General features: G+C 41.8%; 2 protein-coding genes across 12 annotated transcripts in view; both read right to left on the bottom strand.

Moving 5' to 3' along the window:
- LOC118378758 (F-BAR domain only protein 2-like) overlaps positions 1 to 22,087 on the bottom strand; it is a 120,487-nt gene extending 98,400 nt beyond the window's left edge. For all 9 annotated transcript variants that reach the window (XR_008143019.1, XR_008143020.1, XM_052525440.1 and 6 more), the window contains exon 1: positions 21,911 to 22,087. Coding sequence is in view for 7 of the 9 variants with exons in the window: in XM_052525440.1 (XP_052381400.1) it covers positions 21,911 to 21,943 (33 nt within the window). In the remaining 2 variants the exon portion in view is untranslated. The remainder of the gene's footprint in view (positions 1 to 21,910) is intronic.
- The window catches only part of LOC118373188 (transportin-1), a 426,516-nt gene that overhangs the window by 309,060 nt on the left and 92,429 nt on the right, over positions 1 to 25,027 (bottom strand). The window contains exon 26 of one of the 3 annotated variants that reach the window (XR_008143022.1): positions 2,621 to 2,816. The exons of the other annotated variants lie outside the window; for them this stretch is intronic. The gene's annotated coding sequence lies outside the window, so the exon portion shown is untranslated. Of the gene's footprint in view, positions 1 to 2,620; positions 2,817 to 25,027 lie in introns of those variants that run through there. 3 annotated transcript variants of the gene reach the window in all.

The following is a 25,027-nucleotide window of genomic DNA, read 5'->3' as shown; positions in this document are numbered from 1 at the left end:
AATTCTCAACCAGCTTCATGCGGTAGTCACCTGGAATGCATTTCAATTAACAGGTGTGCCTTGTTAAACGTTCATTTGTGGAATTTCTTTACTTAATGAGTTTGAGCCAATCAGTTGTGTTGTGACAAGGTAGGGATGGTATACAGATGATAGCACTATTTGGTTAAAAAAAAAAAAGTCCATATTGACGATCATTACTTTAAGACATGGAACATTTCAAGAGCTTTGAAAGTTTATTCAAGTGCAGTCGCAAAAACCCTCAAGTGCTATGATGAAACTGGCTCTCATGAGGACTGCTACAGGAAAGGATGACCCAGAGTTACCTCCGCTGCAGAGGATAAGTTCATTAAAGTTACCAGCCTCAGAAATTGCAGCCCAAATAAATGCTTCAGACGCAGAGAAGGTGAACGGATGATCTCCACACGTGTGATTCCCACCGTGAAGCATGGAGGAGGAGTTGCGATGGTCTTGGGGGGCTTTGCTGGTGAAATGGTCTGTGATTTATTTCGAATTCAAGGCACACTTAACCAGCATGGTTACCACAGCATTCTGCAGTGATATGCCATCCAATCTGGTTTGCGATTAGTGGGTGGGACTATCATTTGTTTTTCAACAGGACAATGACCCAACACACCGATTCCATGCCAGAAATTGCCAAGAATCTGAAGATCTGGCACAATGCTGTGTACTACTCCCTTCCCAGAACAGCACAAACTGGCGCTAACCAGAATAGAAAGTGGGAGGCCCCGGTGCACAACTGAGCAAGAGGACAAGTACATTACAGTGTCTAGTTTGAAACTGATGCCTCACAAGTCCTCAACTGGCAGCTTCATTAAATAGTACCCGCAAAACACCAGTCTCAACATCAACAGTGAAGAGGCGACTCTGGGATGCTGGCCTTCTTCGCTCTATTTGCTTATAGGCTCTATTTGGGCAATAAAAAGAAAAGATTAAGATGACCAAAAGAACAAAGACAATGGACAGAGGAAGATTGGAAAAAAGTGTTATGGACAGACAAATTTAAGTTGGAGGTGTTAGGATCACAAAGAAGATAATTTGTGAGATGTAGAAAAAAGTAAAAGATGCTGGAGGAGCACCTGACTCCATCTGTCAAGCATGGTGGAGGCAATGTGATGGCCTGGGGGTGCTTTGGTGGTGGTAAAGTGGGAGGTTTGTACAAGGTAAAAGGGATCTTGAAGAAGGAAGGCTAACACTCCATTTTGCAACGCCATGCCATACCCTGTGGACGGTGCTTAATTGGAGCCAATTTTTTCCTACAACAGGACAATGAACCAAAGCACAGCTCCAAACTATGCAAGAGCTATTTAGGGAAGATGCAGTCAGCTGGTATTCGGTCTATAATGGAGTGGCCAGCAGTCACCGGATCTCAACCCTTTTGTGGGAGCAGCTTGACCGTATGGTAGGTAAGAAGTACCCATCAAGCCAGTCCAACTTGTGGGAGGTGCTTCAGGAAGCATGGGGTGAAATTTCTTCAGATTACCTCAACAAATTGACAACTAGAATGCCAAAAGGCTGTAATTGCTGCAAATGGAGGATTCTTTGACAAAAGGAAAGTTTGAAGGACACAATTCATATTTCAATTAAAAATCATTATTTATAACCTTGTCAACATCATAACTATATTTACTATTCATTTTGCAACTCATTTCATGTATGTTTTCATGGAAAACAAGGACATTTCTAAGTGACCCCAAACTCTTGAACGGTAGTGTATCAAAATGTCCTACCACTCCTACAGTGCCTTGCGAAAGTATTCGCCCCCCTTGAACTTTGCGACCTTTTGCCACATTTCAGGCTTCAAACATAAAGATATAAAACTGTATTTTTTTGTGAAGAATCAACAACAAGTGGGACACAATTATGAAGTGGAACGACATTTATTGGATATTTCAAACTTTTAACAAATCAAAAACTGAAAAATTGTCGTGCAAAATTATTCAGCCCCTTTACTTTCAGTGCAGCAAACTCTCTCCAGAAGTTCAGTGAGGATCTCTGAATGATCCAATGTTGACCTAAATGACTAATCATGATAAATACAATCCACCTGTGTGTAATCAAGTCTCCGTATGAATGCACCTGCACTGTGATAGTCTCAGAGGTCCGTTAAAAGCGCAGAGAGCATCATGAAGAAAAAGGAGCACACCAGGCAGGTCCGAGATACTGTTGTGAAGAAGTTTAAAGCTGGATTTGGATACAAAAATATTTCCCAAGCTTTAAACATCCCAAGGAGCACTGTGCAATCGATAATATTGAAATGGAAGGAGTATCAGACCACTGCAAATCTACCAAGACCTGGCCGTCCCTCTAAACTTTCAGCTCATACAAGGAGAAGACTGATCAGAGATGCAGCCAAGAGGCCCATGATCACTCTGGATGAACTGCAGAGATCTACAGCTGAGGTGGGAGACTCTGTCCATAGGACAACAATCAGTCGTATATTGCACAAATCTGGCCTTTATGGAAGAGTGGCAAGAAGAAAGCCATTTCTTAAAGATATCCATAAAAAGTGTTGTTTAAAGTTTGCCACAAGCCACCTGGGAGACACACAAAACATGTGGAAGAAGGTGCTCTGGTCAGACGAAACCAAAATTGAACTTTTTGGCAACAATGCAAAACGTTATGTTTGGCGTAAAAGCAACACAGCTCATCACCCTGAACACACCATCCCCACTGTCAAACATGGTGGTGGCAGCATCATGGTTTGGGCCTGCTTTTCTTCAGCAGGGACAGGGAAGATGGTTAAAATTGATGGGAAGATGGATGGAGCCAAATACAGAACCATTCTGGAAGAAAACCTGATGGGAGTCTGCAAAAGACCTGAGACTGGGACGGAGATCTGTCTTCCAACAAGACAATGATCCAAAACATAAAGCAAAATCTACAATGGAATGGTTCAAAAATAAACATATCCAGGTGTTAGAATGGCCGAGTCAAAGTCCAGACCTGAATCCAATCGAGAATCTGTGGAAAGAACTGAAAACTGCTGTTCACAAATGCTCTCCATCCAACCTCACTGAGCTCGAGCTGTTTTGCAAGGAGGAATGGGAAAAAATGTCAGTCTCTCGATGTGCAAAACTGATAGAGACATACCCCAAGCGACTTACAGCTGTAATCGCAGCAAAAGGTGGCGCTACAAAGTATTGACTTAAGGGGGCTGAATAATTCTGCACGCCCAATTTTTCAGTTTTTGATTTGTTAAAAAAGATTGAAATATCCAATAAATGTCGTTCCACTTCATGATTGTGTCCCACTTGTTGTTGATTCTTCACAAAAAAATACAGTTTTATATCTTTATGTTTGAAGCCTGAAATGTGGCAAAAGGTCGCAAAGTTCAAGGGGGCCGAATACTTTCGCAAGGCACTGTATGTCCACAACACTAAAGGTCTATGACAGAATCATAAATCTAACTGAAGGCTGGGAGGAACAACCACCACGCTGCTCCATGTCCTGTGAAAAGAGGCCATTCTATGCCAGGCTTCTATGCCAATAAGAGGCATCCATTCTATGCCAATATAACCACATGTAGTCAGCAGTAAGACTACAACTTTCCATATCCTGTGGAAGTTATTAGTTTATGGATGAATTGCTGCTTATGTAAATGGATGGGATTAGAACTTGTCTATTCCACTTTCCCCTCCTACTGCAGTAACGCTACAGTATACCTTTTCTCTACCTACTGTGTGTGTGCACGTGTGTGCATGCGTATGTATGTACCAAACCTGGTGGTACTGTGGTTTGGCAATGCCTTGTGAGAGAGAGACAGTACAGAACTGAACTCTGATGATTACACTAATTCCAGTCACAAAACGTGCTTTAGTTAACAAGAGGTGGCCTGCGGCTTTTCACTCTGGTCTTAGCAATTATCTGTCTGAGCAACACTAACATTGTGTTAATTGTTCCGTTTGCTTTAGGTCAAACAAATGATGCTAAATTTGATTTATGGGAAATAGCATCAAATAGCATCAATAGCAGCAACCATTTGAGCCAAGCATGAAATGTACACAATGGCAAATCAAATGGATTTGGCAAGTGAAAACACGTGAAAACAAAGGAAAACAGGAAATTGCTGTGCATAGAGCAGAACTATAGTCCTGGACCAGAAAAGGGTAGCTTTGAAACTCAGACAAACTAAAATACAAGAGAAAATTAGCAATAGCAACCAGACTAATGAGCACATTAGCCAGCAGAACAGAAGATTAATCTTCGTCCAAATTTCATGATTTGATTCGTAAGATGTGGAAAAACAAAACATGATTTATTTTTCACATGAAAATAATTAGCGCTACAGTCCTTGGCAACGCCCTGAATCATCAATGCCCATCACTGTGTAAATAAATATTGCGCAAGCAGTGTGTCAAGAAGCAGTGAAGCTTGGCAGGCACATCAAATTGGGTTTAAAATGAAAGTCATTAGTCTTTATTTTTAGGAAATTAGAAAACATCTACGTTAAAAAGTCTTACGGTATCTGAAATACATCACAACAAAATAATGTTGACATAAAGACCCATGTCAACTAATATCAACACATATTAGTTTTGGAGAAATTGTTTACCTTTACCTAAACCCCACATATCGTGAAGATATTTTCTCATTTCTCTCCCTCGTGAGAAGTGAGGATATTGAAAGTTCACAGAAGTAACAAGTAATGGTAGACCTAGCAATTAGTTATAGTGATATTACGGTTTATGAATTATGTAATTAAAACTCGTAATTATGTTACCAAATCAGTTACGGAATTACTGCAACTGAATTGGCTACTATGGGAAGTCACAAACCAGTTGGGTGACTTGCTACCGTCTTCCCTTCCACTGGCATAGTGTTCAGCTCATAACATGTTCTTCCCCCCTTCCTGTCATAAAACAGTCTGGACAGCCACTCCCAGTTCTTACTGACACCTACCCATGAGCCTCCCCTTTCCATTTATTAACATCCATGGACGTTGAAAAGTCATTGAAATTTGGTCAGTCCACCCTTGATGTTAATGTCTACAGATGGACCGGACCAAATCTGAACCCATCATAAACACATGTTCACAAGTTTGGATAGCACAGTACAGTATGCAGAGCACATTAGAGTACAGTCCAGTATAGACAAATATAGTATAGTACAGTATATTGTGCTGTATTGTACTGCACTCTGTGCTGCAATGTGATGTCCAAACTTATTAAAACATGAAGAGAAATTACATTCATATCCATAATTATGCATTTCTGTGTTGTACAGACCACAGACCCATGATGTAATTCTGTTAACGGGTTTAAAATCCACTTCACTTCCTGCAGGCCTAGTTTAATAACCATAACAGATTTTTTTCAAAACACAAGGTGCCATGTCATAGCAGACACCCCCTTCTTTTAAAGACATCTTTGAATCTTAATTCAGAGCTGATAAGAGTTTTTGGAAAATGTGATCACATAAAAACGTGAGAGATTTTGCCCTAATTCTGTTTCCAAAGTTTGCATCTGCACAGTTCTTCCACTAAATTAGTTATAGTACATTTTTCTGTGGAAATTGTTAAAGGTAGTCCTTGAGCATAGAATTAAACTATGAAATTAGGGCTGACTGCAATTAGTCAACTGATCGATTGTTTGGTTGTTAGGCAGTTAGTCGAAGAAAGAACAGACGACTTTCGGTTGACCAATTATTTTTTACGTAGGGGACAGCCTTATGAAATCAATGGCTTTTGTTTGGTATACATTTTAAAGTGAAAATGCTGAGTCAAAGCGTAATTCTGATAACATGGAATTGCTCATATTAATATATGTTAATTTCATGCAAATTAAAGGCTGCTTCGCTACCACTCCCACAACAGCAGCACAAGCATGGCCTTAGATTCGCAGGTGCTCATGTTAGAACAAGCCCAGGGTCCGTTTCTGTGGTGGCAGAAAAGCCCAGTGTACACTACAGGACTTCCAAAATCACTGAGCCTCTCACATTGAACAACTGTGTATCCTGTAGTTGTTTTGTGTTGCCAACATAATGTTGCGCAAGCTAACCATCTGCCACAGACATGTCACACACAATATGATTCTTCACTTGGTCGTGAGGATTCTCTATACCAAACAATGATGTGATACGATTTAACGTAGCTACGAGCTGTGGCTCAAAGCAGCCTCATAAAGGTTCAGTTAGACATTCACGCTTGCCATACAGAGTTGAAAGATCTAGCCAACGTTTTGAATTGAATAACATTGTTTGTGAACTTCAGAGCTGTAACGATTTGACACTTTGGTTAAATGCAAGTACAATACACATACTAGTAGTAGTCATAGCTCCTGCTCCAGAGTCTACACATTCTGGGTGATGTGATACAACGTCAGCATCTCACTGGCTTCTTCTCTGGCCAGCTCTCACTGGCTATTGCTGATCACATTCTGAAAACTTTTCATTGCACATCTCACACAAGAGCATTGCAGATTGTGTCAATAAAATCAAACCTGTTTGAAAACATCTGGTACTGCTCAAAAATGAGATTAGAAGCCCTCAGATTGAGTCTTTAACCCAGTCAGAAACAAGCGTTGAGTAGATAAAAACAAAAACTTGTGTTTTTACTGCTGTCCCACACAACTTTTCAACACAAAGGTTTAAACATTAGTAAGTGATGGGCACTACATCAACATTCAAATTGTTTAACAACTTCGGCTCTTTTCACAACATGTGTAAACCAAGATGCCTTTATAAGACCGTCAGAAGGTCTGCCTGCCGATGGCCGTGTGATTACAGAAGGTCTGCCTGCCAATGGCCGTGTGATTACAGAATGTCTGCCTGCCGATGGCCGTGTGATTACAGAATGTCTGCCTGCCGATGGCCGTGTGATTACAGAATGTCTGCCTGCCGATGGCCGTGTGATTACAGAATGTCTGCCTGCAGATGGCCGTGATTACAGAATGTCTGCCTGCCGATGGCCGATTACAGAATGCTGCCTGATGGCCGTATTACAGAATGTCTGCCTGCCGATGGCCGTGTGATTACAGAATGTCTGCCTGCCGATGGCCGTGTGATTACAGAATGTCTGCCTGCCGATGGCCGTGTGATTACAGAATGTCTGCCTGCCGATGGCCGTGTGATTACAGAAGGTCTGCCTGCCGATGGCCGTGTGATTACAGAATGTCTGCCTGCCGATGGCCGTGTGATTACAGAAGGTCTGCCTGCCGATGGCCGTGTGATTACAGAATGTCTGCCTGCAGATGGCCGTGTGATTACAGAATGTCTGCCTGCCGATGGCCGTGTGATTACAGAATGTCTGCCTGCCGATGGCCGTGTGATTACAGAATGTCTGCCTGCCGATGGCCGTGTGATTACAGAATGTCTGCCTGCCGATGGCCGTGTGATTACAGAATGTCTGCCTGCCGATGGCCGTGTGATTACAGAATGTCTGCCTGCCGATGGCCGTGTGATTACAGAATGTCTGCCTGCCGATGGCCGTGTGATTACAGAATGTCTGCCTGCCGATGGCCGTGTGATTACAGAATGTCTGCCTGCCGATGGCCGTGTGATTACAGAATGTCTGCCTGCCGATGGCCGTGTGATTACAGAAGGTCTGCCTGCCGATGGCCGTGTGATTACAGAAGGTCTGCCTGCCGATGGCCGTGTGATTACAGAATGTCTGCGAGGCATATTAACATTATTACGCATATACAATAATCATGGCAAGTACAACTACCATCTAGCCACACTACATAAACAGGACATCTCCCCTTCTCCTCCAGGCATTGTGAACAAACTGAGCTAACCCCCCTGTCTGAAACAGAAGGCTGGTCTATGGGCGAGGCCTACTCCTCGTTGTACTCTATTCACAACAACATGATCATGTAGCTACTTCCATTCTAGGCTTATATATTTTACCACCGTCTCCACAACACCCCCATAATCAACCATTCTGTCATTAGAGGAATAGCTGATTTTCCAAGGTGCTCCCAGAAACAATTGTCTTGGGCCAGGAGCTTCCCTAACAACGTGACCTGACCAGTAGAAACTCGGGCTAGTTATTGACCTTATGAGGTAAAATATCAATTGACTCAACTCCGAAAGTAGCCTTTCCCATGTAACCCAAGTTACCCAACTCAATGTTGACCTAAACCTCCCAACCACAGATGCCAGGGGAGAGTGAAGAGACTCCTCCAGCTCTCCTCTCACATGGCTAGGCCCCATGTCGGTTGACCTCACAACTCAACCTCATGGCTACAACCCAAAACAAAAACATGCTTTTCCTTTCTACAGAGTTAGAGATTAAAATCACATTTTATTTGTCATGTGTCAAATACAGTAGCATGGAGAGAGAGGAGCTACCCTATCCGATGTCTGCCATGATATTTTGTGATGACCACATAGTCCATGCTCAGTGGAGGAGAACAAATAAAAGGAAAGACAAACAAAGGCAGCCCTTATTATTTGGACAGTGGCTCTTTACAGGGAGGAAGAGGGCAGAGGCTATGGTACTGTAGCTAGGCCTTGTGTGTGTGTGTGTGTGTGGTCTAATACACTGAAAAAATATATATAAAAACAACATTTAAAGTATTTGTCCCATGTTTCATGAGCTGAAATAAAAGATCCCAGAAATTTCCCCAACACACTTATTTCTCTCAAGTTTTAGCCACAAATGTGTATACATCCCTGTTTGTGAGCATTTCTTCTTTGCCAAGAAATGCCACACCTGTCAGGTGGATGGATGACCAAAAAGCTGATTAAACAGCATGATCCTTACACAGGTGCAGCTTATGCTGGGACTATAAAAGACTACTCTAAAATGTGCAGTTTTGTCTCAACACAATGCCACAGATGTCTCAAGTTGAGGGAGCATGCAATTGGCATGCTGACTGCAGGAATGTCCACTGGTTGCAAGATCATTTAATGTTAATTTCTCTACCATAAGCCGCCTCCAGCCTCATTTTAGGACACTTCAATGTCGTGAACAGAGTGCCCCATGGTGGTAGTGGGGTTTAGGTATGCACAGGCATAAGCTACTGACAACGAACACAATTGCATTTGATCAATGGCAATTTGAATGCACAGACATACTGTGAAGAGGTCCTGAGACCCATTAATCCGCCGCCATCACCTCATGTTTCAGCATGATAATGGACAGCCCCATGTCGCAAGGATCTGTACACAATTCCTGGAAGCTGAAAATGTCCCAGTTCTTCCATGGCCTACATACTTACCAGACATGTCACACATTGAGCATGTTTGGGATGCTCTGGGTTGACGTGTTCCAGTTCACACCAATATCCAACAACTTCATACAGCCATTGAAGGAATGGGACAACATTCCACAGGCCACAATCAACAGTCTGATCAACTCTATGTGAAGGGGATGTGTTGAGCTGCATGAGGCAAATGGTGGTCACACCAGATACTGAATGGTTCTGATCCACGTTCCTACTTTTTTTTAAAGGTATTTGTGACCAACAGATGCATATCTGTAATTCCCAGTCATGTGAAATCCATAGATTAAGGCCTAATGAATTAATTTCAATTGACAGATATCCTTACATGAACTGTAACTCTGTTACATGTTGCATTTACATTACCATTCAAAACTTTGGGGTCACTTAGAAATATCATTGTTTTTGAAAGAAAAGCATATTTTTTTGTCCATTAAAACATTAAATTGATCAGAAGAACATTGTAGACATTGTTAATGTTGTAAATTACTATTTCAGCTGGAAACAGCTGATTTGTTCAAATGGAATATCTACATAGGCGTACAGAGGCCCATTATCAGCAACCATCACTCTGGTGTTCCAATGGCACGTCGTGTTAGCCAATCCAATTTTATCATTTTAAAAGGATAATTGATCATTAGAAAGCTCTTTTGCAATTATGTTAGCACAGCTGAAAACTGTTGGCGTCGACAGAGATGGTCGCCTCACTTCAGGAAACTATGCAGTATTTAGTGTTTTTTAAATGTATTATTTCTTACATTGTTACCCCAGGAAATCTTAAGTATTATTACATACAGCCACGAAGAACTATTGGATATAAGAGCAACGTCAACTTAACAAAATTGCGAGCAGGAATTCGTCTTTCCCTAAGCGGATCCTCTGTTCGGACCACCACCCAGGACAATAGATCTGATCCCAGTAGGCAACCCAAAACAACGGCGCCACAGAAGGGGCAGACGGAGTGGTCTTCTCGTCAGGCTCCGTAGATGGGCACATCGCTCACGAGTATACTACTCGCCAATGTCCAGTCTCTTGACAACAAGGTAGACGAAATTCGAGCAAGGGTTATCTTCCAGAGAGATTGTTACATTCTTTGTTTCACGGAAACATGGCTCACTCGGGATATGTTATCAGAATCTGTAAAGCCACCCAGTTTCATCCCGCATCACGCTGCCAGAAACAAACATCTCTATGGTAAGAAGGAGGGCGGGGGTGTATGTCTTATGATTGCACCACGAGTCGTTAATCATAACAACATACAGGAACTCAAGTCCTTTTGTTCACATGACCTAGAATTCCTTACAATCAAATGCCGACCGCATTATCTACCAAGAGAATTCTCTTCGCTTATAATCACAGCCGTCTATATCCCCCCCACCCAAGCAGATACCTCAACGTCCCTGAAAGAACTTCACTGGACTCTATGTAAACAGGAAAACATATATCCTGAGGCTGCATTTATTGTAGCTGGGTACAAGCCCTTCCCCGCCCTCCTTTCGGCAAATCTGACCACGACTCAATTTTATTGCTCCAAGGCTATAGACAGAAACTAAAACAGGAAACACCCCGTGCTCAGGTCTGTTCAATGCTGGTCGGACCAATCAGATTCCATGCTTCAAGATTGATCACGTGGACTGGGATATGTTCTGAATATCCTCAGACAACAACATTGATGTATACACTGACTCGGTGAGCGAGTTTATTAGCAAGTGCATTGTTGTTGATGTACCCACAGTGACTATTAAAACCTTCCCCAACCAGACACCGTGGATTGATAGCAGCATGTCAATCACGGATTACAAGAAAACCAGACCCGTCGCAAATTAAAACAACTTATTTGCTCACTTTCAGGACAATACAGTGCCACTGACACGGCCCGCTACGAAAACCGGTGGGCTCTCCTTCACCGTGGACAACGTGAGTAAACATTTAAAACGTGTTAACCCTCACAAGGCTGCTGGCCCAGGCGGCATCCCAAGCTGCGTCCTCAGAGCATGCGCAGACCAGCTGGCTGGTGTGTTTACAGACATTCAATCAATCCCTGTCCCAGTCTGGTGTGCCCACATGCTTCAAGAGGGCCACCATTGTTCCTGTCCTCAAAAAAGCTAAGGTAACTGAGCTAAACAACTATCACCCCGTTGCACTCACTTCTGTCATCATGAAGTGCTTTGAGAGAGACTAGTCAAGGATCATATCACCTCCACCCTACCTGACACCCTAGACCCACTCCAATTTGCTTACTGCCCCAATAGGTCCACAGACGATGCAATCACACTGCCCTAACCCATCTGGACAAGAGGAATACCTATGTAAGAATGCTGTTCATTGACTACAGCTCAGCATTTAACACATTAGTACCCTCCAAATTCGTCATGAAGCTCGAGACCCTGAGTCTCGACCACGCCCTGTGCAACTGGGTCCTGGACTTCCTGACGGGCCGCCCCCAGGTGGTGAGGGTAGGAAACAACATCTCCACCCCGCTGATCATCAGCTTTGGGGCCCCACAAAGGTGCATTCTCAGCCCTCTCCTTTACTCCCTGAACACCCATGACTGCGTGGCCATGCACGCAGTCATGTTTGCAGACGACACTAGTGGTAGGCTTGATCACCAACAACGACAAGACAGCCTACTGGGAGGAGGTGAGGGCCCTCGGAGTGTGGTGTCAGGAAAATAACCTCACACTCAATGTCAACAAAACAAAAGGAGATCATCGTGGACTTCAGAAAACAGCAGAGGGAACACCCCCCTATCCACATCGACGGGACAGTAGTGGAGACGGTGTAAAGTTCCTCAGCATACACATCACTGATAAACTGAAATGGTCCACCCACACAGACAGCGTGGTGAAGATGGCGCAATAGCGCCTCTTGAACGTCAAGATACTGAAGAAATTTGGCTTGTCACAGAAAACACTCAAACTTTTACAGATGCACAATTGAGAGCATCCTGTCAGGCTGAATCACCACCTGGTACGGCAACTGCTCCGCCCACAACCGCAGGAATCTCCAGAGGGTAGTGAGTAGAGGTCGACCAATTAATCGGAATGGCCGATAACTTGAAAATCGGCCCCAATTATTCATAACAATCGGAAATCTGTATTTTTGGGCAGCAATTGTATACCTTTATTTAACTAGTGTCAGTTAGGAGCACATTCTTAATTTCAATGACAGCCTAGGAACGGTGGGTTAACTGCCTTGATCAGAGGCAGAATGACAGATTTTCACCTTGTCAGCTCGGGGGATGCAATATTGCAACCTTACAGTTAACTAGTCCAACGCTCTAACCACCTGCCTCTCATTGTACTCCACGAGGAGCCTGCCTGTTACGCGAATGCAGTAGAAGCCAAGGTAAGTTGCTAGCTAGCATTAAACTTCTTATTTTAAAAAAATGTATCATTCATAAGTCACTAGTTATAACTACACATGGTTGATGATATTACTAGTTTATCTAGCGTGTCCTGCATTGCATATAAATCGATGCAATGCTGGGGGATGATTTAACAAAATTGCATTTGCGGAAAAAAAGCACAATCGTTGGACGACTGTACCTAACCATAAACACCAATGCCTTTCTTAAAATCAATACACAGAAGTATATATATTTTAAACCTGCATATTTAAGCTAAAAGAAATCCAGGTTAGCAGGAAATATTAACCAGGTGAAATTGTGTCATTTCTCTTGCGTTCATTTCTCTTGCGTTCAATGCAATAGTTTGGGCTGCCTGGCTCATTGCGAACTAAATTTGCCAGAATTTTACGTAATTATGACATATGTTAAGTTGTTAAGAATGTTGTGCAATGTAACAAGAATATTTAGACTTAGGGATGCCATCCGTTAGATAAAATACAGAACGGTTCCGTATTTCACTGAAATAATCAAATGTTTTTTTCTAAATGATAGTTTCCGGATTCGACCATATTAATGACCAAAGGCTCATATTTCTGTGTGTTATAATTAAGTCTATGATTTGATAGAGCAGTCTGACTGAGCGATGGTAGGCAGCAGCAGGCTCGTAAGCATTCATTCAAACAGCACTTTCGTGCGTTTTGCCAGCAGCTCTTCGCAAGCACAGCGCTGTTTATGACTTCAAGCCTATCAGCCTAATGCCTGGTGTAACCGACGTGAAATGGCTAGCTAGTTAGCTGGGTGTGCGCTAATAGCGTTTCAAACGTCACTCGCTCTGAGACTTGGAGTAGTTATTCCCCTTGCTCTGCAAGGGCCGCGGCTTTTGTGGAGCGATGGGTAACGCTGCTTCGAGTGTGGCTGTCGTTTATAGGTTAGGGGATGCTTGCGTCCAACTTGGCCAAAAGCCAGGGAAAATGCAGTGCTAGGATACTAGGGGATGCTTGCGTCCCACTTGGTCAAAAGCCAGGGAAAATGCAGGGCTTTCATTAAATCAAACATGTAAGACACTAAATTAAAGCTACACTCGTTGTGAATCCAGCCAACTTGTCAGATTTTAAAAAGGCTTTTCGGCGAAAGCATAAGAAGCTATTATCTGATGATAGCACAACAGTAAACAAAGAGGGTAGCATTTTTCAACCTTGCAGGCGCTACACAAAACGCAGAAATAAAATATAAAACATGGCTTACCTTTGACTAGCTTCTTTTGTTGGCACTCCAATATGTCCCATAAACATCACAATTGGTCCTTTTGTTCGATTAATTCCATCCATATATACCCAAAATGTCAATTTATTTGGCGCGTTTGATCCAGAAAAAAACAGCGCAACGTCACTACAAAATATTTCAAACATTGCCAAAACATTTCAAACTACTTTAGGTATTTTTAAACATTAATAAATCGATCAAATTGAAGACGGGTCTATCTGTGTTCAATACAGGAAGACAAGAAACCAAGCTACTTTTCAAGTCTTGTGCAACTCTCAACAGTGTTACGCAGTTCCTAGTTGGCCCTACTTCTTCATTGCACAAAGGAATAACCTCAACCAAAGACTGGTGACAACCAGTGGAAGCGGTAGGAACTGAAAACAAGTTTCCCAATGAGAACTCACTGAACAGACAGAGACCTCAACAACAACAAAAATTCTGAACGGTTATTCATCTGGGTTTTGCCTGTTACATGAGTTCTGTTGTACTCACAGACATGATTCAAACAGTTGTAGAAATTTCAGAGTGTTTTATATCGAAATCTGAGTAATATGCATATCTTATATTCTTAGCATGAGTAGCAGGAAGTTGAAATTGGGCACGCTATTTATCCAAGTGAAAATGCTGCCCTCTATACCTTAAGTTAACTACAACCTAAAACCTCTTACCTTGGAATATTGAAGTCTCATGTTAAAAGGAACCATCAACTTTCATATGTTCTCATGTTCTGAGCAAGGAACTCAAACGTTAGCTTTTTTACATGGCACATACTGCATTCTTACTTTCTTCTCCAACAGTTTGTTTTTGCATTATTTAAAGCTAATTGAACATGTTTCATTATTTATTTGAGGCCAAATTGATTTTATTTATGTATTATATTAAGTTAAAATAAGTGTTCATTCAGTATTGTTGTAATTGTCATTATTACAAATAAATAATAAAATAAAAAATAATAATAATAATAATAATAACTGTCCGATTAAATCGGTATCGGTGTTGAAAAATCATAATCAGTCGACCTCTAGTAGTGAGGTCTGCACAACGCATCACCGGGGGCAAACTACCTGCCCTCCAGGACTGTTAAACAGCCATCACTAACATTGAGTGGCTGCTGCCAACATACTGCCTCAAATCTCAAGCCAGTTTAATAATTGGATGTAATAAATGTATCACTCGTCACTTTAAACAATGCCACTTTATATAATGATTACATAACCTACATTACTCATCTCATACGTATATACTGTATTCTATACCATCTACTGCATCTTGCCTATGCTGCTCATCCATATATTTATATGTACATATTCTTATTCATCCCTTTACATTTGTGTGTGTAAGGTAGTGGTTGTGAAATTGTTAGATTACTTGTTAGATATTACTGCACTGTCGGAACTAGAAGCACAAGCATTTCGCTACACGAGCATTAACATCTGCTAACCATGTATATGTGACCAATATTTGTATTTATTTTTTTATTTCACCAGGTAGGCCAGTTGAGAACAAGTTCTCATTTACAACTGCGACCTGGCCAAGATAAAGCAAACCAGTACGGAAAAAACAACAGAGTTGCACATGGAAAAAACAAACGTACAGTCAATAACAAAATAGAACAATCTATATACAGTGTGTGCAAGTGAAAGAGGTAAGGCAATAAATAGGCCAATAGTGGCGAAGTAATTATAATTTAGCAATTTACACTGGAGTGATATACAGTTGATATAGGAAATGTACATACACCTTAGCCAAATACATTTAAACGCAGCCTTTCCTGACATTTAATCCTAGTAAAATTTCTCTGTTTTAGGTCAGTTAGGATCACCACTTTGTGAAATGTGAAATGTCAGAATAGAGAGAATGATTTATTTCAGCTTTTATTTCTTTCATCACATTCCCAGCGGGTCAGAAGTTTACATACACTCAATTATTATTTGGTAGAGTTGCCTTTACATTGTTTAACTTGGGTCAAACTTCTAGGGTATCCTTCCACAAGCTTCCCACAATAAGTTGGGTGAATTTTGGTCCATTCCTCCTGACAGACTGGGTGTAACTGAGTCAGGTTTGTAGGCCTCCTTGCTCACACATTCTTTTTCAGTTCTGCCCACAAATTGTATTTTGGATTGAGGTCAGGGCTTTGGCAAAATTGTCCATTTGGAAGACCCACTTGCGACCAAGCTTTAACTTTCTGACTGATGTCTTGAGATGTTGCTTCAATATATCCACATAATTTTCTTTTCTCATGATGCCATCTATTTTGTGAAGTGCACCAGTCCCTCCTGCAGCATTGCACCCCCACAACATGACGCTGCTGCCCCCCCCCCCCTCTCAGCTTGCAAGCCTCACACTTTTTCCTCCAAACATAACGATGGCCATGGTGGCCAAACAGTTCTACTTTTGTTTCATCAGACCAGAGGACATTTCTCCAAAAAGTACAATCTTTGTCCCCATTTGCAGTTCAGACCGTAGTCTGGCTTTTTAATGGCAGTTTTGGAGCAGTGACCTCTTCCTTGCTGAGCGGCCTTTCAGGTTATGTCAATATATAGGACTCATTTTACTGTGGATATGGATACTTTGTACCGGTTTCTTACAGCATTTTCACATGGTCCTTTGCTGTTGTTCTGGGATTGATTTGCACTTTTCGCACCAAAGTACTTTCATCTCTAGGAGACAGAACGCGTCTCCTTCCTGAGCGGTATGATGGCCGCGTGGTCCCATGGTGTTTATACTTGCATACTATTGTTTGTACAGATGAACATGGTACCTTCAGGCATTTAATCATTTGGGGGCAATTTCCAATCAGACTTGTGGAGGTCTACCATTTTTTCTGAAGTCTTGGCTGATTTCTTTTGATTTTCCCATGATATCAAGCAGAGGCACTGAGTTTGAAGGTAGGCCTTGAAATACATCCACAGGTACACCTCCAATTGAATCAAAGGATGTCAATTAGCCTATCAGAAGCTTCTAAAGCCATGACATCATTTTCTGGAATTGTCCAAGCTGTTTAAAAGCAGAGTCAACTTAGTGTATATAAACTTCTGACCCACTGGAATTGTGATACAATTCACTGGAAGTGACATAATCTGTCTGTAAACAATTGTTGGAAAAATGACTTGTGTCATGCACAAAGTAGATGTCCTAACCGATTGCCAAAACTATAGTTTGTGAACAAGAAATTTGTGGAGTGGTTGAAAAACAAGTTAATGACTCTAACCTAAGTGTATGTAAACTCTCGACTTCAACTGTACGTGCAGATGAGGATGTGCAAGTAGAAATACTGGTGTGCAAAAGAGCAGAAAAACAAACAAAACATGGGGATGAGGGCTGTAGTTGGTTGGATGGGCTATTTACAAATGGGCTGTGTACAGCTGCGGCGATCGGTAAGCTGCTCTGACAGGTGTTGTTTAAAGTTAGAAAGGGAGATATAAATCTCCAACTTCAGTGATTTTGCGATTCGTTCCAGTCATTGGCAGCAGAGAACTAGAAGGAAAGGCGGACAAAGGAGTTGTTGGCTTTGGGGATGACCAGTGAAATATACCTGCTGGAGCGCGTGCTACGGGTGGGTGTTGCTATGGTGACCAGTGAGCTGAGATAAGGTGGCGCTTTACCTAGCAAAGACTTATGGATGACCTGGAGCCAGTGGGTATGGCGACGAATATGTAGCAAGGACCAGCCAACGAGAGCATATAGGTCGCAGTGGTGGGTATTATATGGGGCTTTGGTGACAAAACGGATGGCACTGTGATAGACTGCATCCAATTTTCTGAGTAGAGTGTTGGAGGCTGTTGTAAATGACATCGCCGAAGTCAAGGATCAGTAGGATAGTCAGTTTTACGAGGGTGTTTGGCAGCATGAGTGGTGGTTTTTCCTATTTGATTAAAGAAGCAATAAAAATGGCCTTCTTGAGACCAGTTGAGTATCTGGAGAATGAGCATTTGTGGGTTCAATTACAGGCTCAAAATGGCAAGAAACAATTAACTTTCTTCTGAAAATCATCAGTCTATACTTGTTCTGAGAAATGAAGGCTATTCCATGCGAGAAATTGCCAAGAAACTGAAGATCTCGTTCAAAGCTGTGTACTACTCCCTTCACAGAACAGTGAATACTGGCTCTAACCAGAATAGAAAGAGGAGTGGGAGGCCCCGGTGCACAACTGAGCAAGAGGACAAGTACATTAGAGCGTCTAGTTTGAGAAACAGACGCCTCACAAGTCATCACAAGTCAAGTGGTCCTTCTGTAGCTCAGTTGGTAGAGCATGGCGCTTGTAACGCCAGGGTAGTGGGTTCGATCCCCGGGACCACCCATACGTAGAATGTATGCACACATGACTGTAAGTCGCTTTGGATAAAAGCGTCTGCTAAATGGCATATATTATTATATATTATATATTCATCAACTGGCAGCTAGCTTCATTGAATAATACCCGCAAAACACCAGTCTCAATGTCAACAGTGAAGAGGCGACTCCGGGATTCTGGACTTCTTCGCTCTATTTGCTTATCACACTGCCATCTTATTTTCCTATGAAACACTGAGGGGGACAGACAGTTCACCACACACACAGGCCCTGCCTACACACAACACTGTAGTGCTCTCTCAACCCAACCTTCTGGGAATATAGAGAAAAAATGACAAATCAGAATAGAAAGAGGTAACAGATGTATTTAAAACACAGGTCCTTGCTGTGTGTGGGTAACACATCCATTGAAGGGGAAGCATAGCAGTGATACAGCAAGTGATGCAACACACAGAGACCGTGTTCCTTCATTCCTAAAATACTTGTTTGTTCAGCTGAGGGTAATATAGGTTAACCCAAAACTATTGTGTAATTGGTCAGATGCTCAATTAAGTTCTGGGTCCATCCATGTTACTGGAACGAAGAGTATATGGGCTTCACAAAATTCTAGAACTAATTATTCCACGCATCCTGTTGTACCATGACAGCTCTACGTAACTATTTAGCTGAGGGAAGAGATGCTGCCGTGTCCACATTTGAAATTCATTAAAATGTGTATATGAGAGGGTGTGTGTGTCCTGCATCTTAACCACACAGCTGTACTCTGCTTCCACTGTGATTTTGGGGCTTGTATCTAAGCACAGAGAGTAGGTTGAGAGATGAGAGGATAGCAGGGCTCTTAGTCTCTCTCAGCCTTCAAGATACAGTACATGCATCACATCACCTCTCCCCTTTTCCTTAGATGGCTTAAGCTTTGCAACGATACCACTCTTACCCAATTAAATTAGATGAACTATACAAGAGGTAGGCACTATAGCCTAGTTAATAATGTGCATAGTCAGTCATTTAAAAAAAACTATCTAACAGAGTTGTTTCTCTGGACACAGAGCTTATTTCAGTAAACTAGGTAAAAAGGCCCTATATTTTACTGGCTAGCTGTGGCTAAATTATATAGTAGACATCTGTGACCTTTAGCCTTTCAATAGTAAACAAATACAACTAACCAGAACACACAGACATTCAAGCTTAGGCCTAATGTTTTCTGAAGAGATCAAGGCTGGACTTTTATTTTGATTGTGTGACCAGACATGATCAAATCCTTTCTCCCTGAGAGCATAAACTTGAGAACATCAGAGTGCTTGTGATGTGTCAGTAAAAACACACCTTGTGGCTTTCTGTCTTCACTTCATTTCCTCCTATCATATACCAGTTTCCCTAGTCCAGTACAAATATATTTTCAAAAAAAGTCTTCAACAAGTCAGTGGCATTTATTTAGCCTAAATACACATGTGTGTGTGTGTATGTATGTATGTATGTATGTATGTATGTATATATATACATATATACACGTATACACATATATATATACACATATATATATATACATATACACATATATACATACATACATACATACATACATACATACATACATACATACATACATACATACATACATACATACATACATACATACATACATACATACATACATACATACATACATACATACATACATACATACATATCAAGATAAGGGCAACTTAAGTTGTGTAGCCTACAGTCAGTGTAGTAGGCTATTACACATTAGACTAATAACAGTTAGAAATCTTCCTCCTTCCTTTCCATGTACTGTAACTTGGTAAGGAGTAAAAATACACCTTGTGCTCTACTCTCTGAAAATAATTTCCTTGTATCATATACCGGTTCCTCTAATACATAAATAAATATATTTAAAAAGGTCTTCATGAAGTCAGTGGTTTGTGTCTACATTATCTTCATCAAGATTAGGCCTAGTTCTATTGTCATGAATTAAGCCTTATTGATAGTGATCAACTACAGTCATAGCTTACTGTACCACAGACTAATCACAGTGCTGTATCCCATACTTTGGGGCTCCTTCCTCTCCACTGTACAGTTCCACCTCAGCTGGACCTCATTTCTGGGTCTGGTTAGTCCAGCTGACTGACTGTTATGATTGTTATGAAACTTAACAGAGGGCATCAAAACTGGCCTGACACTTCCGTATGATCTCAAGATAACATCTGTGGAATGAAAGAACAACCACCTGTGATTACACACCCTGACATTTCTTTCCATTTTACCTTGATTTAACTAGGCAAGTCAGTTAAGAACAAATTCTTATTTTCAATGATGGTCTAGGAACAGTGGGTTAACTGCTTTGTTCAGGGGCAGAACAACAGATTTTTACCTTGTCAGCTCAGGGATTTGATCTTGCAACCTTTCGGTTACTAGTCCAACACTCTAACCACTAGGCTACCTGCCGACATGCACTGTCTGTCCGTCCGTCCGTCCATCTGTCTGCTTTTCTGTCTGTGTCCTTCAGTCAGGGAGACGTCATGTTATGGTAGGCCTACTGTATATGTATATGTATGTGATGTAAATTTGGCATGAAACAAAACCTGTCAGAAGTCCATTGTAAAAAAAGACTAGGCTGTCAATAAAGCAGCAGGTGGCTGCAGCACACCTAGTGCACACCTAGGGCCTAAGCAGTCATTATAATACCAAATAGTAGTTAACTTAAAATCTTGAATCCATATGTTATCTGGCAAATGGTTGACCCATGGTGTAAAATAGAATATTTAGAGACTAATATAATATAATAACAGACTAACATAATATCTTGAACACAGATAGCTTTGTAGTAAAGGAAAGTAGGCCTATCCTTTCAACTACTTATCTAGTAAGCCTCAAAGGTGGGAGTAAATGAGTAATTCAGTAACATTTAGAATGCAGTTACATTTTAACAAGTGACTAATTAAACCATGTCACTTGACATGCAAAATAACATTATGGGAAAGGCCTTCATATGACAATCAATTAAGTGGAATTAGGTTCATTCACAATTTAGCCACAAAGAACTGATCACTAACAGAGAATGCGTTCTGATTGTTCTGACATTCCACATTAACGCAAACTGCAACATTGTTACAGTAAAATGTCTACATAATAACAATACTACATTTCATTTGAAAAGCGCTTCTCAGACCCAAAGTACTGAAGAAAAAAACAAATATTACAATAATACTAAAAATAATCCCCCAAAAAACAAGAGCACACAACAAGATCTGGTGGACAGAGAACATAATTAGCATATGGCCTTAAAAAGTTCTGAACAGCTCAGTCTTATTCTGGCAAATGTTGCAACACTGTTACAGTCAACAAGCATAACCCCCCCCTCACACACACTTGTTAAAACGTCTGGACTCTCACTAAAACTTCATTACGGAAGAAACTGACACGTAGAGATTATGAATGACAACTACAAACCCCCAATGGGTTCCACGGAAAAAAATACATAAACATTTCAAGACACTCCGTGACAGCCATTCAACCAATTGACCGGACGAGGGGTGGATTCAATTCAGCACTCGTGTAAAATGGCATTCACAGAGGCCCAATCCAGGGGGGCAAAATAATATTCGCCGAGAAAAGTAGCTGGGCAATGGGTTAACACATTGTGTTGACCCAGATATTTCTATTTCACCAGCAAGATCCCGCATGAATCGGGTTTAAGCGAATTGTGGAATAGGTCTCAATGTCCGGTTGTCACATCCACTTGTGGGACTGATAGGGGATTTGAGCTAAACAATTGAGCCTACTAACCCGGCTAAAGAAAATAAACAAAAGCAGAACCTACCCAGAAATTCTGTAGGAAGTAGGGCGTTATCATCTTGGTTTCTTCCTCTCTGCAACTATTTTCTTCAATGTAATTCAACCAATATTCACGCAATTGCACCGATGTCCTCCCCTTTTCTGTTGTGTGCTTTTTCTCCTTTTTTTCTCCTTTTCCCTCACTCTTTCTTCTCCCTCCCACCTCAGACTCCACCTCCTTCAGATAGATTCAATTCAGTTGCCTTTCGTCTTCTCCAAAATCCAGAGACAAGGAAACAGCGCCACCCATAGCGGGAACAAAAAAGGAACTGGGCAAATTACTGGTCTGCAGTGATATTCTAGACTGGTTCTATAATTATTTAAACGTTCTAAATCACTGTGATTAATGTCAGCCAAGGTAGGAAAGGTTTCCTGGCTAACATATAAAATAAAAATATTTTTATTATAAGTGTCTTCGCTTACATTTTCAACCTCTCTCTGTAATACCTACCTTTCAAGCAGACCACCATAGTCCCTGTGCGCAAAATAGCCATGGTAACCGTCTAAATGACTATCACTCCGTAGCACTCACATCTGTAGCCATGAAATGCTTTGAACGGCTAGTCATGGCTCATATAAACATCATCATCACAGATATCCCTGGACCTACTCAAATTCGCACACCGCCCCAACAGATCCACAGATGACGCAATCTCTATTGCACTTACCCACTTGGACAAAAGGAACACCTACGTGAGAATGCTGTTCATTGACTACAGCTCAGCGTTCAACACTATAGTGCCCTCCAAGTTCATCACTAAGGTAAGGAACCTGGGACTGGACACCTCCCAATGCAACTGGGTCCTGGACTTCCTGACGGGACTCCCCCAGCTGGTGAGGGCAGGCAACAACACATCTGCCACACTGACCCGCAACACGGTGGCCCCTCAGGGGTGTATACTTAGTCCCCGTCTGTACTCCCTGTTGCTGACGACAAGACAGTGGTAGGCCTGATCACCAACAACAATGAGACAGCCTATAGCAGTAGAACTGTTTGATGATCTGAGGGCCCATGCCAAATCTTTTCAACCTCCAGAGATGGAAGAGGCAGGCTCGACCCTCCGTTTCTTTCTCCATGATCAGCTCCTTTGTATAATGGTGCTGGAGGTGATGGCTGCCGTTTTATGGATTCCTAACCAACTGTGCTATTTTGTTTGTTTTTTTCACATTGTTTGTAACTTATTTTGTACATTATGTTGCTGCTACAGTTATTTCTTTCCCCTACCTACAGTACATGTACAAAATAACTCAACCAACCTGTACCCCCGCACATTGACTCGGTACCGGTACCCCCTGTATATAGCCTCGTTATTTTTGTGTTACTTTTTATTTGTATTTTACTATTTTAACTTTAGTTTATTTAGTCAATCTTTTTTAAAACTCTTTCTTGAACTGCATTGTTGGTTAAGGGGTTGTAAGTAAGCATTTCACGGTAAGGTCTGCACCTGTTGTTTTCGGAGCATGTGACAAATAACATTTGATTTGTCTTGTTGACATTGAGGGAGAGAGAGGTTGTTGTCAAGTCAACAAGACAAAGGATCATGAAAAAAGAAACGGAGGGTCGAGCACACCTCTTCCATCTCTGGAGTCTGAAAAGATTTGGCATGGGCCCTCAGACCCTCAAAAAGATCTACTGCCGCACCATTGAGAGCATCTTATGGGAGGCAGGTAGACTAGTGGTTAAGAGCATTGGGCCAGTAAATGAAAGGGGACAAATCTGTCAATGTGCCCTTGAGCAAGGCAATTAACCATAATTGCTCCTCTAGGTCGCTCTGGATAAGTGTGTCTGCTAAATGACGTTGATGTTGACTGCTTGGAATGGCAACTGCCTGGCATCTGACCGCAAGTAGCTGCAGAGGATAGTGCGTATGGCCAAGTACGTCACTGGGGCCAAACAGATTCTACACCCAAACCATAAGAATGCTAAATAGTTTATTAAATAGCTTCCCGGACAATCTGCATTGACCCTTTTTGCACAAACTTTGACTCATCCCATACGCTGCTGCTACAATTTACCATCTGTCATTTTATTCGTAGTTATGTGTACATATATGTACATACTGAGATGATTGTGGACTACAGGAAAAAGAGGACCGAGCACGCCCCCATTCTCATCGATGGGGCTGTAGTAGAGCAGGTTGAGAGTTTCAAGATCCTTGGTGTCCACATCACCAACAAACTAACATGGTCCAAGCACACCAAGACAGTCTTGAAGAGGGTACGACAAAACCTATTCCCCCTCAGGAGACTGAAAAGATTTGGTATGGGTCCTCAGAACCTCAAAAGGTTCTACAGCTGCACCATCGAGAGCCTCCTGACTGGTTCCATCACTGCCTGGTATGGCAACTGCTCTGCCTCCGACCACAAGGCATTACAGAGGGTAGTGCGAACGGCCCAGTACATCACTGAGGCTAAGCTTCCTGCCATCCAGGACCTCTATACCAGGCGGTGTCAGAGGAAGGCCATAAAAATTGTCAGACTCCAGCCACCCTAGTCATAGACTGTTCTCTCTGCTTGCCGCACGGCATGCGTACCGGAGCGCCAAGTCCAGGTCCAAGAGGCTTCTAAACAGCTTCTACCCCAAGCCATAAGACTCCTGAACATCTAATCAATTGCCTCCCCCCTATTTTACACTGCTGCTACTCTTTGTTGTTATCCATGCATAGTCACTTTAAAAACTCTACCTACATGTACATATTACTTCAACTAACCGGTACCCCCCCCTGTATATAGTCACGCTATTGTTATTTTACTGCTGCTATTTAATTACTTGTTACTTTTATTTCTTATCTGTATTATTGTTGAATTGCATTGTTGGTTAGGAGCTCATAAGTAAGCATTTCACTGTTGTATTCGGCACATGGGGCTAATACACATTTTATTTTCTGTATCTACCTCAATTACCTCGAACCCCTGCACATTTACTCGGTATGGGTAAATCAAATCAAATGTATTTATATAGCCCTTCTTACATCAGCTGATATCTCAAAGTGCTGTACAGAAACCCAGCCTAAAACCCCAAACAGCAAGCAATGCAGGTGTAGAAGCACGGTGGCTAGGAAAAACTCCCTAGAAAGGCCAAAACCTAGGAAGAAACCTAGAG

Source organism: Oncorhynchus keta, chromosome 9 (assembly GCF_023373465.1).
Source record: "Oncorhynchus keta strain PuntledgeMale-10-30-2019 chromosome 9, Oket_V2, whole genome shotgun sequence".
Classification (NCBI taxonomy): domain Eukaryota; kingdom Metazoa; phylum Chordata; class Actinopteri; order Salmoniformes; family Salmonidae; genus Oncorhynchus; species Oncorhynchus keta.
This window is presented reverse-complemented; position numbering and strand designations above follow the sequence as displayed.